Source organism: Enoplosus armatus, chromosome 24 (assembly GCF_043641665.1).
Source record: "Enoplosus armatus isolate fEnoArm2 chromosome 24, fEnoArm2.hap1, whole genome shotgun sequence".
In the NCBI taxonomy this organism is placed as follows: Eukaryota; Metazoa; Chordata; class Actinopteri; order Centrarchiformes; family Enoplosidae; genus Enoplosus; species Enoplosus armatus.
The window spans coordinates 7,054,081-7,066,174 of NC_092203.1; the positions used below are offsets into that span (position 1 = coordinate 7,054,081).

General features: G+C 41.3%; 2 protein-coding genes across 2 annotated transcripts; both read left to right on the forward strand.

Annotated features, from left to right (window-relative positions):
- Nucleotides 1-1,587: 1,587 nt before the first annotated feature.
- cyp4f3 (cytochrome P450, family 4, subfamily F, polypeptide 3) lies at nucleotides 1,588-6,095 on the forward strand. Its single transcript, XM_070930540.1, has 13 exons — nucleotides 1,588-1,791; nucleotides 2,180-2,324; nucleotides 2,510-2,563; nucleotides 2,682-2,809; nucleotides 3,562-3,683; nucleotides 3,759-3,905; nucleotides 4,324-4,438; nucleotides 4,548-4,614; nucleotides 4,773-4,902; nucleotides 5,084-5,217; nucleotides 5,436-5,500; nucleotides 5,584-5,666; nucleotides 5,767-6,095. Exons 1-13 carry the CDS (start codon nucleotides 1,588-1,590, stop codon nucleotides 5,984-5,986), a joined length of 1,614 nt encoding a protein of 537 aa, XP_070786641.1. The 3' UTR covers nucleotides 5,987-6,095.
- Nucleotides 6,096-6,531: 436 nt separating this feature from the next.
- Nucleotides 6,532-11,006, forward strand: LOC139306734 (T-lymphocyte surface antigen Ly-9-like). The gene is made up of 11 exons (XM_070930687.1): nucleotides 6,532-6,791; nucleotides 7,858-8,013; nucleotides 8,193-8,318; nucleotides 8,416-8,573; nucleotides 8,693-8,786; nucleotides 8,906-9,019; nucleotides 9,188-9,208; nucleotides 9,504-9,524; nucleotides 9,636-9,662; nucleotides 9,757-9,816; nucleotides 9,911-11,006. The coding sequence occupies exons 1-11, from the start codon at nucleotides 6,713-6,715 to the stop codon at nucleotides 9,928-9,930; spliced, it is 876 nt and encodes a 291-aa protein (XP_070786788.1). The 5' UTR covers nucleotides 6,532-6,712; the 3' UTR covers nucleotides 9,931-11,006.
- The last annotated feature ends 1,088 nt before the right edge of the window (nucleotides 11,007-12,094 follow it).

Genomic DNA, 12,094 nt, shown 5'->3' on the forward strand with positions numbered 1-12,094 from the left:
TCAAACATCCATTTCACAGCTCAGGTACTTTAACAACCTCCAGAGGTCCTGGACCTCCTACTGTACCTGCCATAAGTGCTGTGAGAAACTTGGCATGGCGATCATCGTTTTCCATTATGTCAGTACAAAGTTAAACCTCCAGCCAGATCACTTTTAAAGATTGTGAAACCATTATAAATTACTAGATTGAGTACTTCCTGCTGCTAAAACCTGCTAGTTTAAGAAAAAAAAAAAAGATCAATTTTCAACGATACAAAAATGTGATTAAATCAAATTAAATTAAAATATCCCAGAGTTTCTCTGGTGTCAGTGCAGATAGTCATTATAAATAGATATTATAGTTTTTAACAGCTGACTTGAAGCATAAATATACCAAAGAATAAATAAGGCCTATATATTGATGACTACCAGTCCAAAGAAGCAAATACATACAGTAAATCATTTCCTAGGCTTAAAATAGTCGAATAATCGGTGGGGAAAAAATAATTGAAAATCATTTTCAAACCCTGTTTATGAATCAAAAAGACAAACATTAGACTGCTGCTTTTTTACTATTTTATAGCATTACAACATGAATATTTTCGGGTGTTGGTCAGATGAAATAACAAATTTCTTCCACGCTTTCCCACAATTCACTGGCATTTTGACAACTAATCGAAAAATACTTAATTAATAGGCAAATTAAAACTATATTTTTTGCAACCCTATTCATTGAATTCAAAGGGTAAACATGGGGGCCAGCATGGTGGAAACTGGCAAAAGATGGAAACGGAAACTACCACTGGCTAATTGCAATTAAGCTAATTAGCTAAATTAACTAGCTAGGTCGCCATTTTCCCCAGACCGTTGGGACACAATAGTCTAAAAAAACTCACCTGAAACTGACAGGTAGAAACATTACAAGTGGAAACACGCACAGTGTCGCCTGCTTTTCATTTCCGGCTACCTGCAGAAGTCAAACAACCATTTCCAATCTCATTTTGGTGACACTCCTGTTTTTAGTCGGAACCCGTTTGTCAGCTCAGGTGCATCCGGTGTCAATCAGTGGGGCCTTCAGGAGCTCCTCGTAAAACCCAACTCTCAATTTTAGAAAAGTCGCTCATTTAAGTTCTTTGGAGGGAAATGAAAATATCTGACTTTGACAAAAGTTAAACGTGATATATACAAGTTGCTAGATAAAACAATAACTATATAAACACTGACTTTGCAATTATTTGCATCAGGAAAATGGTCGTAGTCCAGCACATTAAAAAAAAAGTATGTTGATCAATGGGTATTGTCCTTTTAGAATAAGCTAAATTACTAACACATTTTACAATAAAAAAAGAGAAATTATAGCTTCTAGAGGGTTTTTAAACAACTTTATTTGACCTGATTTGATCTTCTCTCCATCAAGATAATACACAGTCACGTGAAAATGACTGGTCACTTTAACAGTCAAAGGGAGTGGTGACTCCCATAATGGTTCCCGCAGTTGTTTCTGTTAAACTATATCGCAATAATGGGCGGAACAGTTTGGTTTGTTTCAACATTAACAACGTCTCATTGTGTTAAGCAACCTGGACAACTCTCTCTTTCTGCCTCAGGATGTCTCTCCTCCAGGGTGTCCTGTCCCTGGTCCTCAGCTGGACGGGCCTCTGTCAGGTCCTGGTTGTGGTCGGTACAGGACTGGGATCTGTGGTTGCAGTCTGGACTGCGAGGCTGCTGGTGCGACACGCCTGGTACACACACAGGCTGTCCTGCTTCAGCAAGCCACATGCAAACTCCTGGCTTATGGGCCACCTGGGCCAGGTAGGACACACACACACTAACTATATATATATAGCCTTGTTGTCAGTTCTCTAATGATATTCACCTCATTTGTTACCTTGAAATGTTGCCAGGGTTTCCTTGTTGTAATGCTTGGTAAATGTTGAAACAAGGAAATCTAACGGCAGCTTGATGCAGGATGTGTTCAACGTTGCAAAATTATTACAAGATATCCTCTTTGTGAGAAATTTCCTTTAAAATGCTGCATGAGAGTTCAGCAAAGCAGTGGAGGTTAAACCAACCAAAACTCACTTTACTCAGCCTTTGACTTAAAAGATAAAGTCAACCCACCTCTATAGGACTGCATTCATCTTTTTTTTCAGTTAAACTCAAGGTACACTGTATATTGCGAAGTTTATTTGTGCCTCAGATGCAGAGCACAGAAGAAGGTCTCCAGCAGGTGGATGACTTGGTGAAGACGTACACACACTCTTGCAGCTGGTTCATCGGCCCTTTCTATCACCTGGTCAGACTCTTCCATCCTGACTATGTCAAACCTCTGCTAATGGCACCTGGTAGGAAGACACCAAACAGTCAAATTAAATGTGATGTTTCGGCATAATTACTGTAAACAAATTAGCTTTTTCACATCAGTGGAAATGTTACTGGAGCTATCAAAAGCACATTTCCCTAAGCTTCATTTAATGCTTATTGTTCTCTTTCTACTTCCATTACGTCCTCACTCCTTTCCTCCATCCAGCCAGCATTACAGTGAAAGACGAGCTCATCTACGGCCATCTGCGTCCATGGCTTGGTGAGTCAAGTAGCTCATGTTGTTATGACAAAGCAGTTGAGTAATTCAAAGTCTGTGGGAATCAGTCTTTTGTTTATGGGTATTCAATATAGACCTAACCCTAACCCTTACTACCCAGGACAAAGTCTGTTGCTGAGCAACGGGGAGGAGTGGGCTCGCAAGAGGCGGCTGCTGACTCCAGCTTTTCATTTCGATATTCTGAAGAACTACGTTGCCAAGTTTAACACCTCAACCAACACGATGCATGTAAGACACACAGCAGCACATGCACACGCAAGCACACTGCTATGCACAAGAATAAAGATATACAGCGTGATAAACATGGTCAAACACACAGAAACCACAAGTGGCATTTTAAATGCTCGAGTAGAATTTTAATTTCAGGTTTTTTACTTATTTGTAAAGGCACATATATTTACAACCAGCTTTTCCAAGCTAAGTTTGAACATGCAGTACAGCTAGTTAAAATGTCATGTGATCTGCTATTATAAACACTGTTTCATTACATTTATTTTTTATACAAAGCGACAATGGTACAATAGTTTTCTGACAATCAGAAGAAAAACCTGATTTGTTTCTTCACAGAAATCCAAAGCTGACACCTGTCCTGTGTCTCTCTCCTGTATCTCTCTCCTGTATCTCTCTCCTGTATCTCTCTTCTGTATCTCTCTCCTGTATCTCTCTCCTGTATCTCTCTCCTGTATCTCTCTCCTGTATCTCTCTTCTGTATCTCTCTCCTGTATCTCTCTCCTGTATCTCTCTCCTGTATCTCTCTCCTGTGTCTCTCTCCTGTGTCTCTCTCCTGTATCTCTCTCCTGTATCTCTCTCCTGTATCTCCTGTATCTCTCTCCTATATCTCTCTCCTGTATCTCTCTCCTGTGTCTCTCTCCTGTATCTCTCTCCTGTATCTCTCTTCTGTATCTCTCCTGTATCTCTCTCCTATATCTCTCTCCTGTGTCTCTCTCCTGTATCTCTCTCCTGTATCTTCTGTCTTTCAGGAGAAGTGGCGCCGCCTGGTGGCAGAAGGCAGGACTAACATAGAGATGTTTGACCATATCACCCTGATGACGCTGGACAGTTTGCTGAAATGTGCCTTTAGCTACAACAGCAACTGTCAGGAGTGAGGACACCCACTTGACCATTTCCTACAAATATATTATACCTGCTGTTGTACTTGAACATGCTCTCTCTGCAGGTCTACCTGTGAGTACGTGTCAGCCATCGTGGAGCTGAGTGACCTGATCATAGACCGCCGGCAAAAGGTTTTACACCACTGGGACTGGATTTACTGGAAAACAGAGCAGGGAAAACGATTCAAAAAGGCCTTAAGCATTGTACACAGGTACAGCACAGGTGTTTATGTGACAGTGTAACACAAATCAAACAGGAAGCTTCAACTCTGATGACATATTTGTTACAGCAAAACAGATGCTGTAATATCTCTTATGCAATTCTAGTTTTCTGTCCAATCATAACTACTGGGTCACCACCTTTGCATATTGACCTATCACTTGTATTGTAACATTCTTGTAAAGTATCTCATTTTACTGCATTACATTGTACTGTATCATACAGAAAGATAAATGGTATCCTATCATAATCAAATAGTAACGCTACGTGTTACATGTATCAGAGTATTACGCTGTGCAGTATCACGTTGTATCTTAAAATATCCTACAGTTAAGTATCATGTTCTATTGTAACAACTTGTGCAGTAAAATGTATATTTTGGTATTGTGGTGATTGTATGGTGTTTGCAGGTTTACCAGGGAAGTGGTTCAGAAGCGCCGCGCCCTGATCAACCAGACAGAAACAGATTTCACCAGAGCACCACAGAGAAAGAAAGATTTTGTGGACATCATACTGCTGACAAGGGTAGGACAGAAGAAGAAATAAGAGATAGTGGATGAATGAGAAATAGAGATGGACGGAGACCCAAAGTGAGGAGGAGGGATGGTTTAAATTGCTTCCGTGTGTGTTGCAGGACGAGGACGGACAAGGTCTAACAGATGAGGAGATACAGGCTGAGGCCAACACCTTCATGTTCGCAGGTGAGAGTTATACTCGCTTTAAACTGCAGTTTACTGTTTGTTCCTTTAGCCTTAAATGTTCACACGACTCAAAAATAGTAATAAAATCACGATTTGACATCCTATAAGACTGCGTTGACACTTTAATCAAAATGAAACCCTCCTACTTTTTACCACAGGTCATGACACAACAGCCAGTGCGATTTGCTGGACGCTGTATAATTTAGCACGCCACGACCACTATCAGGAGACGTGCAGGCAGGAAGTGATGGACCTGATGCAAGGACGAGATGAACACGAAATAGAGTGGTGGGAAAACACACACACAACCTGAATCACTGGACTTTTGATAATGAATTTCTCAGTAAAAAGAGGTGGAAAACTTGTCCATACACACTCTCAAACCCTGCAGTATTAAGTACCGTTGAACGTCTGTTAAAATAAGTCAGAAATTCAGAATATTTAAACGTGACCATGCTTTTTTCTAAAGGGAGGATCTGTCCAACCTTCCCTTCACCACCATGTGCATCAGAGAGTCTCTCAGACTCCACTCTCCTGTGCAGGCTGTGACAAGGAAGTACACCCAGGACATGGCCCTGCCCGGGGACTGCACAGTTCCACAGGGTGAGAGGGCCAGACTCTTGGTTGTTTTGGTTTAAAAAGTTGTGTCTCTGTTATTTTTACCATATTCTTGCCTGTCAGCAACACACTTTAGCCCACACACAGAACTCCATTTGCCAGCCGCAACAAGGAAGTGAAACGCTTGATCAGCTAGTTGGACAGGTTGTGATAATGTTTAGAGGGTGGAGCAGTGACGGCTTCTTTCTGTTATTCTTCCCAAGGTGCCATCTGTTTGGTCAGTATTTATGGTACACATCACCACCCTGCTGTCTGGACAGACCCACATGTAAGACATGTCAAAGAAAGATCTTTGTTTTCTTTTTTAATTTGGCACAACATGTTTGAACTGTGTGGTTTACTCTGTTTTAGGAGTTTCGTCCTCTGCGTTTTGACCCTACAAACACAGATGGGCGGGCTTCTCATGCCTTCATCCCCTTTTCCTCAGGCCCCAGGTACTGCGCCTTCATTGCTCCAGCTTCACGTTTAAGGTAAATAAGTTGTGACACAATGAGGAATGTGCTGGTAAAGACAAGAACCTGTTTGTGTTCACAGGAACTGTATTGGTCAGAAATTCGCCCTGGCAGAGCTTCGAGTCGTCTTGGCGTTGACCCTGCTCAGGTTTCATCTGACCCTGGGGGTGAACCCCGAACTCGGGGCCTGCTCTGGGGGAGTTCGCCGTCTGCCCCAACTCGTCCTGCGTGCGGAGGGAGGTTTGTGGCTGCAGCTGGAGTCTCTGTCCCCCCTCAACCAGGAGGAGTTGCATGATGAATGATCCAACAACATGACTGTTTTATAACAAAGAGTTTTGCTCTGTTCTTGTCACTGGATGTATGTTTCCTGTGTTGTTGTATAAGTTTGGCTTAAATAGAAATAAACATGTTTTAAAAAGAACGCATCCTCATCCTTAAACTCTCTGCAGGGAGACTTTTTGAAGATGACTTCTGAAGTTATAACACAGGTTTAGGACAAAAAAAGCGAGTATCTGCAGGAGCTGGGCTATATTAGGGCCTGAAATGATAAAGCCAGGTCAAGCTGGGGTCTGTGCATTACACTGATGTTAACTAGGTGTCTGCAGCAGCCTCTGGACACTGGGAGGCGGAATACTGCTTCTTCGTCATTATTGTTATATATATATATATATAAACATATATATCCACAGTAATTTGGTTAGTAAGAGTGACATCTATGGCGAGTCCCGAACAATTGAAAGTAAATGTAAATATAATGACGTATGGATGGAGGCGGAGACACTGCGCGCCCGTTGACGTCACTTTCTTTACTCTCAAACTTTCACTTTCAGCTGCCTCCAACTGCGGCTTCGCCTCCAACTGCGGCTTCGCCCCCCATCACTGAAGGCTGAAAGTGTTATGAGTTTGCTCACTTCGCCTGTGATGATTTCAGCGTCTAAATAACGTTATTTGACATGTTTCTCTGGGTTCAGAACAGAGGAGCTTTGGATTTCCCCGTGTTTAGTGCAGTTTAACCGACGAAGTGTGGGATGTGGCCGTCTCCGACATCCATGGTGATACGGGCCGGCTGGCTGTGTGTTCTGCTGGCTGTTGTGTCCGCAGACTCCGGTAAGTTTGATGCTCCACGTTTACTGAGAGCTGACTTGTTTTTGTACGTTGAAAAAGTATTTTTCTGTAGATGAGACGGGCGCATGTTTGCAGGCTGTGTCGTATTATTGTATCGTGTCCATGGCCCCACCCAGTGTACAGAAGGGGACGTAATACAGCGCTTAACAAATGTATTAGACCTCCACCCAGTCAGAGCTGTGTGCCACCGCTGCCCTAAATGAACAGTGTTGCTGATTACCAAAATATTTGATGTGTCTGTAATGTTAATCCACCAGTATGTGCAAGCCAAGGATATCTTTAATGCTAAAATATAATCATTGTTGTTATCCATGAATTCCCAAATTTACTGTTTTACAAAAAAAGCAGAAAAAAATAGTAAAGCACGTTATTATGTTTTGATTGAGATGCCAAATGACAGTTATTTACTTGCATTCCTGAACAGAAACATTTGTTTTGTGGTTGCAGGAATGCAAACTGTTATCAGGGCCAAAGGAGGTCATACAAAATATCAAGATTTGTGGTTAATTTATGTGAATAAGGACTATTTAGTTGTTCCAGTTTGTTATTTGCCTAATAAATAGCAATACATTTTTTAGTCTGAAACAAGTTTTTGACAGATTTCTAAAATATTTGTGTTTTCTAATTTTTATGACAGGTGGTCTAATAAATTTGTTAAGCACTGTATATTATATTTTTATCCAAAACGAATGTAGTCCAATACAACAGCCATGCAGTAAATCCTCCCTTCATGAATGAAGTGTTCAGTTTGGTTTTAAACATGTTGATTTAACTTCATGATCATGAGGCTGCAGCTTGTGCTGCTGTTTGATTGTAATGCATTACTGACTGGGGTCTCCGTTATTTTGTCCACCCCCTCTATATCAACAAGGGTAGACTAAATTACAGAAACACCTCTCTGTATAGTGCAATACATTCTAACAGCACTACAAGCTACAGCTTAATCTTCAATAGCCATAATTCAACCAGAGTCCAGTGAATAAAAAGCCCATTTAAAGGATGTTTAGACATGAAAAACGGCACACTGAGCTTCTTTTTGTCCTTGCAGTGGTTACAATCTACAAGAAGGTGGGCGATGAAGTTGTCCTCAAACCAGGTGCTGTCTCTGTGCCTGGCACCATCACCAACATCATGTGGAGAGATGGTCCCAACATCGCCGCCGAGTGGGATGGAACAGATATTGATCTTAATCGTCAGTTCAAAGGTATGCTGAGTAGAATTTAGCTCAGCTCGTTGGTGACTATGGGATCAAATATGAGCTCCATTCAAAGGTTTTTTGATAGATTAATGCCAAATGCTACAGTGGTGACATTTTTAATTATTTGTGAGTTCAAGACTTGTGTTGAGTTGCTAACACGTGTCCACGTTGGTGTTTGTTCACAGCACGTGGCAGCCTGGACATTTCAAGTGGAGATATGACGATCAAGGGACTGACTCGAGATGACAGTCAAGTGTACACGCCAGAAATCAACACCAAGGTCGGCAGTCCAACTCGTCTCATCGTCATCTGTAAGTGGATGAAGGACACACACATTTGTAAGGTTTATCAAGTCAGCAGTGTGGTAGTTGTGTTTTTATTTCCATTTTTTTTCTCCAATCACAACAGCTCCCGTCCCTACACCCACTGTTATTATATCCTGTGACGATGACAAGACTAGCTGTATTTTGACCTGTGATGCAAACACCACAGGCGCTGAACCGTTCACCTACAGGTGGAACCCAGGAGAGTTGACGGGTTCATCTAAGGAGCAACGCATTACAAAGGTGTTGTATACTATCAGTGGGAAACCAGAGCAAAGTTGTTGAGGCAAATCTGAACATGCTGAAGGCAAGGGCAGTTTAAAGAACACGTGTATAAATGTTTGGTGACGCTCTGCTCCTAGGAGGACAGTTTAACTTTGAATGAGTTCAGCTGTGAGCTGGAGAATCCAGTCAGTCAGGAGAGCAGCCTACCCATCCCCAACCCTTTCATCACAAGTGAGTTACTGCAACCAAATCTCTCTAAGATTTAACACAAGAGGAACTGTCTCCTCGAACATCCTCTGATGTGTAATACACCGTCAGGCCCACTCATTGCTGCTGCTGTCATCTTACAGTACCTGAGAGTCCAGAAGCAGGAGGGAAGGGGAAGGTTTCCACAGGAGTCATAGTCTTCATCTCTCTGCTGGCTGCTCTGCTGCTGCTGGTTGCCGTTCATAGACTTAAAGCAGGTGAGAAATCATGACACATTTGCATTTGATCACTTTTTGGCAATTAATAATCCAGCAGACGTTTCACATAATTCATATTTGTTTGAGTATGACTTGTATTTAGTAATATTATATCTGATAATGATGAGTGTTGTATGATATTTGAATCATTCTGTTGATCTCCTCCAGGAGAGTGGTTCTTCCAAAAAGGTAAGAAGTCTTTCAAAAATTCTAAGAAAAGGGAGTGAACATTTGATATATGAAGGAAATCCTTTTTTTAAAAAATAGTTGCTAAGTGTTTTACAGTCAGATTCATCCAGCAAGGGTTTCCCTCTAGAGCTGCCAAAGAGCTCCACGTCCTAAAATACATCACAGATGTTGGTGGCAGACGGAGACAAACACTTAAAAAGAGAGGATTCAGTGTTTTGCTCCTCTGCTAATGTCGGATATTACTGCGTGAATGTGAATGACAGCTTTTCATATTCTCTGCTGTTATATTTCGCAGCATCCATGCCATGGGAAACAGGTCAGTAACTAAAACCACTTAAACCATTATTCATATTTACACCTTACAAATAACAGCAGATATAACAACAGACTTCTTCTGTTCTCTGTTTTCTGTTGGGCACCACAACAGACTTCTGGAGGAAGCACGAGAGGCCACGTAAGTTTCAGCCGCAGCCTCTTTTCTGTGTTTTATTCCAACTTTTTGTTATGATGAAAACGTCGACATCCATGCGTTTATATCATTAATACAGCAAGAGATGCTGCTGAATCTAATGGCACCACTGCTCATCAGGAGAAGGAACAAACAGACGGTACAGTATTTCATTACATTCATGGCTGTCCTTGTAGGTGTGTAACCATTGTAGCAGCGTGTGACTCTTCTTCTTGGCTTTTGTTATTTGGCAGAGGAAACACCAATGACATAAACGGCCAAGGAACGCAAGAAAGTCTGGACCTGTCAGTTGTGAAACAAGACAATCCAAGAAGATCCAGAGTGGCATTTTACTGAGCACTAAATGTCAGAGTGAGGGATCAGTCCAGTAGTGTTACACTACAAAAATGTTCCCTTAAAATCCCTTAATAGCAGTGTCAGCGCCAATGTTTCCAAGCTAAAATTGATAATAAAGCAAAAAGGGAGGGGGAAATGATGCTAAAAGTACTTTCAAAAAATGTATATATATGCTCCTCTTTTACTCTACAATGTAAATACATTAAATCTATGTCCGATGAATTGAAAAAAGACGTTTTTAAGACTGGAGTGCTGCTGCTCGTTTTAAACAGAATACATTGGTTTAAACAGCAGCTATTACCTGCTGGGACCTACTTTTAATCACATGTATTAAACATTTTAATATTCAAAAGACACTGAGAAGGGAAATATTAAGTTATTTAGAATTAAATACATTAGAAAAAATAGAATATAAATAATTGCCCAGAATGTAATTAAAGCACAAAGAGAAAAGCTTTGATACGTGAAGCAGATCTCAGATCTTCCTGAGGTTTGTTTCTAGATTTTCCACAGAGGCAATTAGGGCGAAGTGTAGACAATACCAGGAAACCCTGCAAAGAGCCCTTTCCTGTGACTGACAGCATACCTGACACTAACTGGTACTTCCAGCTCATTAAACACCACCGCCTGAGGATGGCTTGTGATTTGAGGCAGGTCTGGTGTGGATCCAGTGTTGGAGAAGAGCTTGGCCTGCGCAGGGAGGAAGTGGACTAATAGCAGAGGGGGGGAAAAGGGACGCCATTGTCTGGTTTGGGCCGCCAGCTCAACCAACAAGCAAGGCTTTGTACAGGACTTCACTGCCGAGCCCTTAGCAACAGCTACTGTGTGTGTGTGTGTGTGTGTGTGTGTGTGTGTGTGTTTGTGGCAAGTATGTGTGCAAACAAGTCGAACAAAGTCAATCTTCACCTTTGATTGTTTCAGTTTTTGTGTATCTTGCATTTACCTTGAAAGTCACATTGTGTGTGCATGCAATAAATGTGTGTTTAAAATGGATGAATGGATTTCTTTCCAATTAGTGTTTTTCCTTAAAGTTTGAAATACATTTGGCTTTTGGTTCCTCCCACTTTTAAAGATCAGATCACCCTTTGTTTTATACTAACTGTTTTTAACAAGCAAAGCAATGAGTTGGCTTATTCACAACCTGCTACCAGCTTAGCGTTTCTTGTGGTTTGTTGCAGTGTTTGAGGATATAAACAAAGTAGATTAGTGTTTTTATATTGGTTATATTTAATAAAACCAACTAAGAACATCAACCCTGTAATGAACCCTTTTGTGTCTCTTCTGACCCATACACACGTCTTAATCTTAGTTTTTCAACAGTAAAATAAAAGAATACATTCTGTTTCTGTTATTGGTGAAAATAAATACAAGAAGTACAGAGTTGAACCACTTGAGGGCAGCAAGTCGACACGTTTCAGTCAGTGACAACAGGTCGCGTACTCAAGGTTAGACCAAACTGCATATAGGAAAGAGCAGCTGCAGCCAGAGGAACGTCTTTCTGGTGATATATAGAAATGTATTCGGATATATGCCGCAATGTATTGCAAAAGCTTTCTTTATTGGTTTGTTTATGACATCTGGTTTGTGTAATAACTGTCATAACTATCACATTTAGAAACCAAACATCCACATTTATACGAAGTCAGCGCTCAACGCTGAATGAAGGAACATCTGGGCGAGATGCTGAGTCAGTGCTTACACAAAGGACGTCAGGGCTAAAGGGCAAGACTGCTGACTGTCCAACAGCAAACAGATCCTACATACAACTCTCACTTTGACTGCTCGTTTCCTTTTCTTCCTCAAATATTAGATCTGTTCACACACAGTTAAACACAGTGTTTGACAGGAGGAGGAGGAACCAGAAACCAGGTCTTGTGCATGTTGTCAATCTAGAACTACATTGATCCCAGAGGGGGTTCATCACATCACTGTGTTCAGCTGCAGAAACAGTCCAGATTAAAAAGAACTGACCTCCTGCTTAGAAATGCTGAAAAACAAATAAGAATCAAAGGGCTTCTGGTTTTCACGCTGTGAGCAGCAACTGCAGCTAACCAAACACCTCACATCTACAAACCCATGTC

Excerpts from the sequence above, each read along its gene's own strand:
- cyp4f3 (XM_070930540.1), top strand. The coding sequence starts at position 1,588 with ATGTCTCTCCTCCAGGGTGTCCTGTCCCTGGTCCTCAGCTGGACGGGC. Across the intron at positions 2,564-2,681 it reads CCATCTGCGTCCATGGCTTG|GACAAAGTCTGTTGCTGAGC; the intron begins GTGAGTCAAGTA and ends CTTACTACCCAG. Across the intron at positions 5,501-5,583 it reads CTGTCTGGACAGACCCACAT|GAGTTTCGTCCTCTGCGTTT; the intron begins GTAAGACATGTC and ends ACTCTGTTTTAG.
- LOC139306734 (XM_070930687.1), top strand. The coding sequence starts at position 6,713 with ATGTGGCCGTCTCCGACATCCATGGTGATACGGGCCGGCTGGCTGTGT. Across the intron at positions 9,525-9,635 it reads ATCCATGCCATGGGAAACAG|ACTTCTGGAGGAAGCACGAG; the intron begins GTCAGTAACTAA and ends GCACCACAACAG. Across the intron at positions 9,817-9,910 it reads GGAGAAGGAACAAACAGACG|AGGAAACACCAATGACATAA; the intron begins GTACAGTATTTC and ends GTTATTTGGCAG.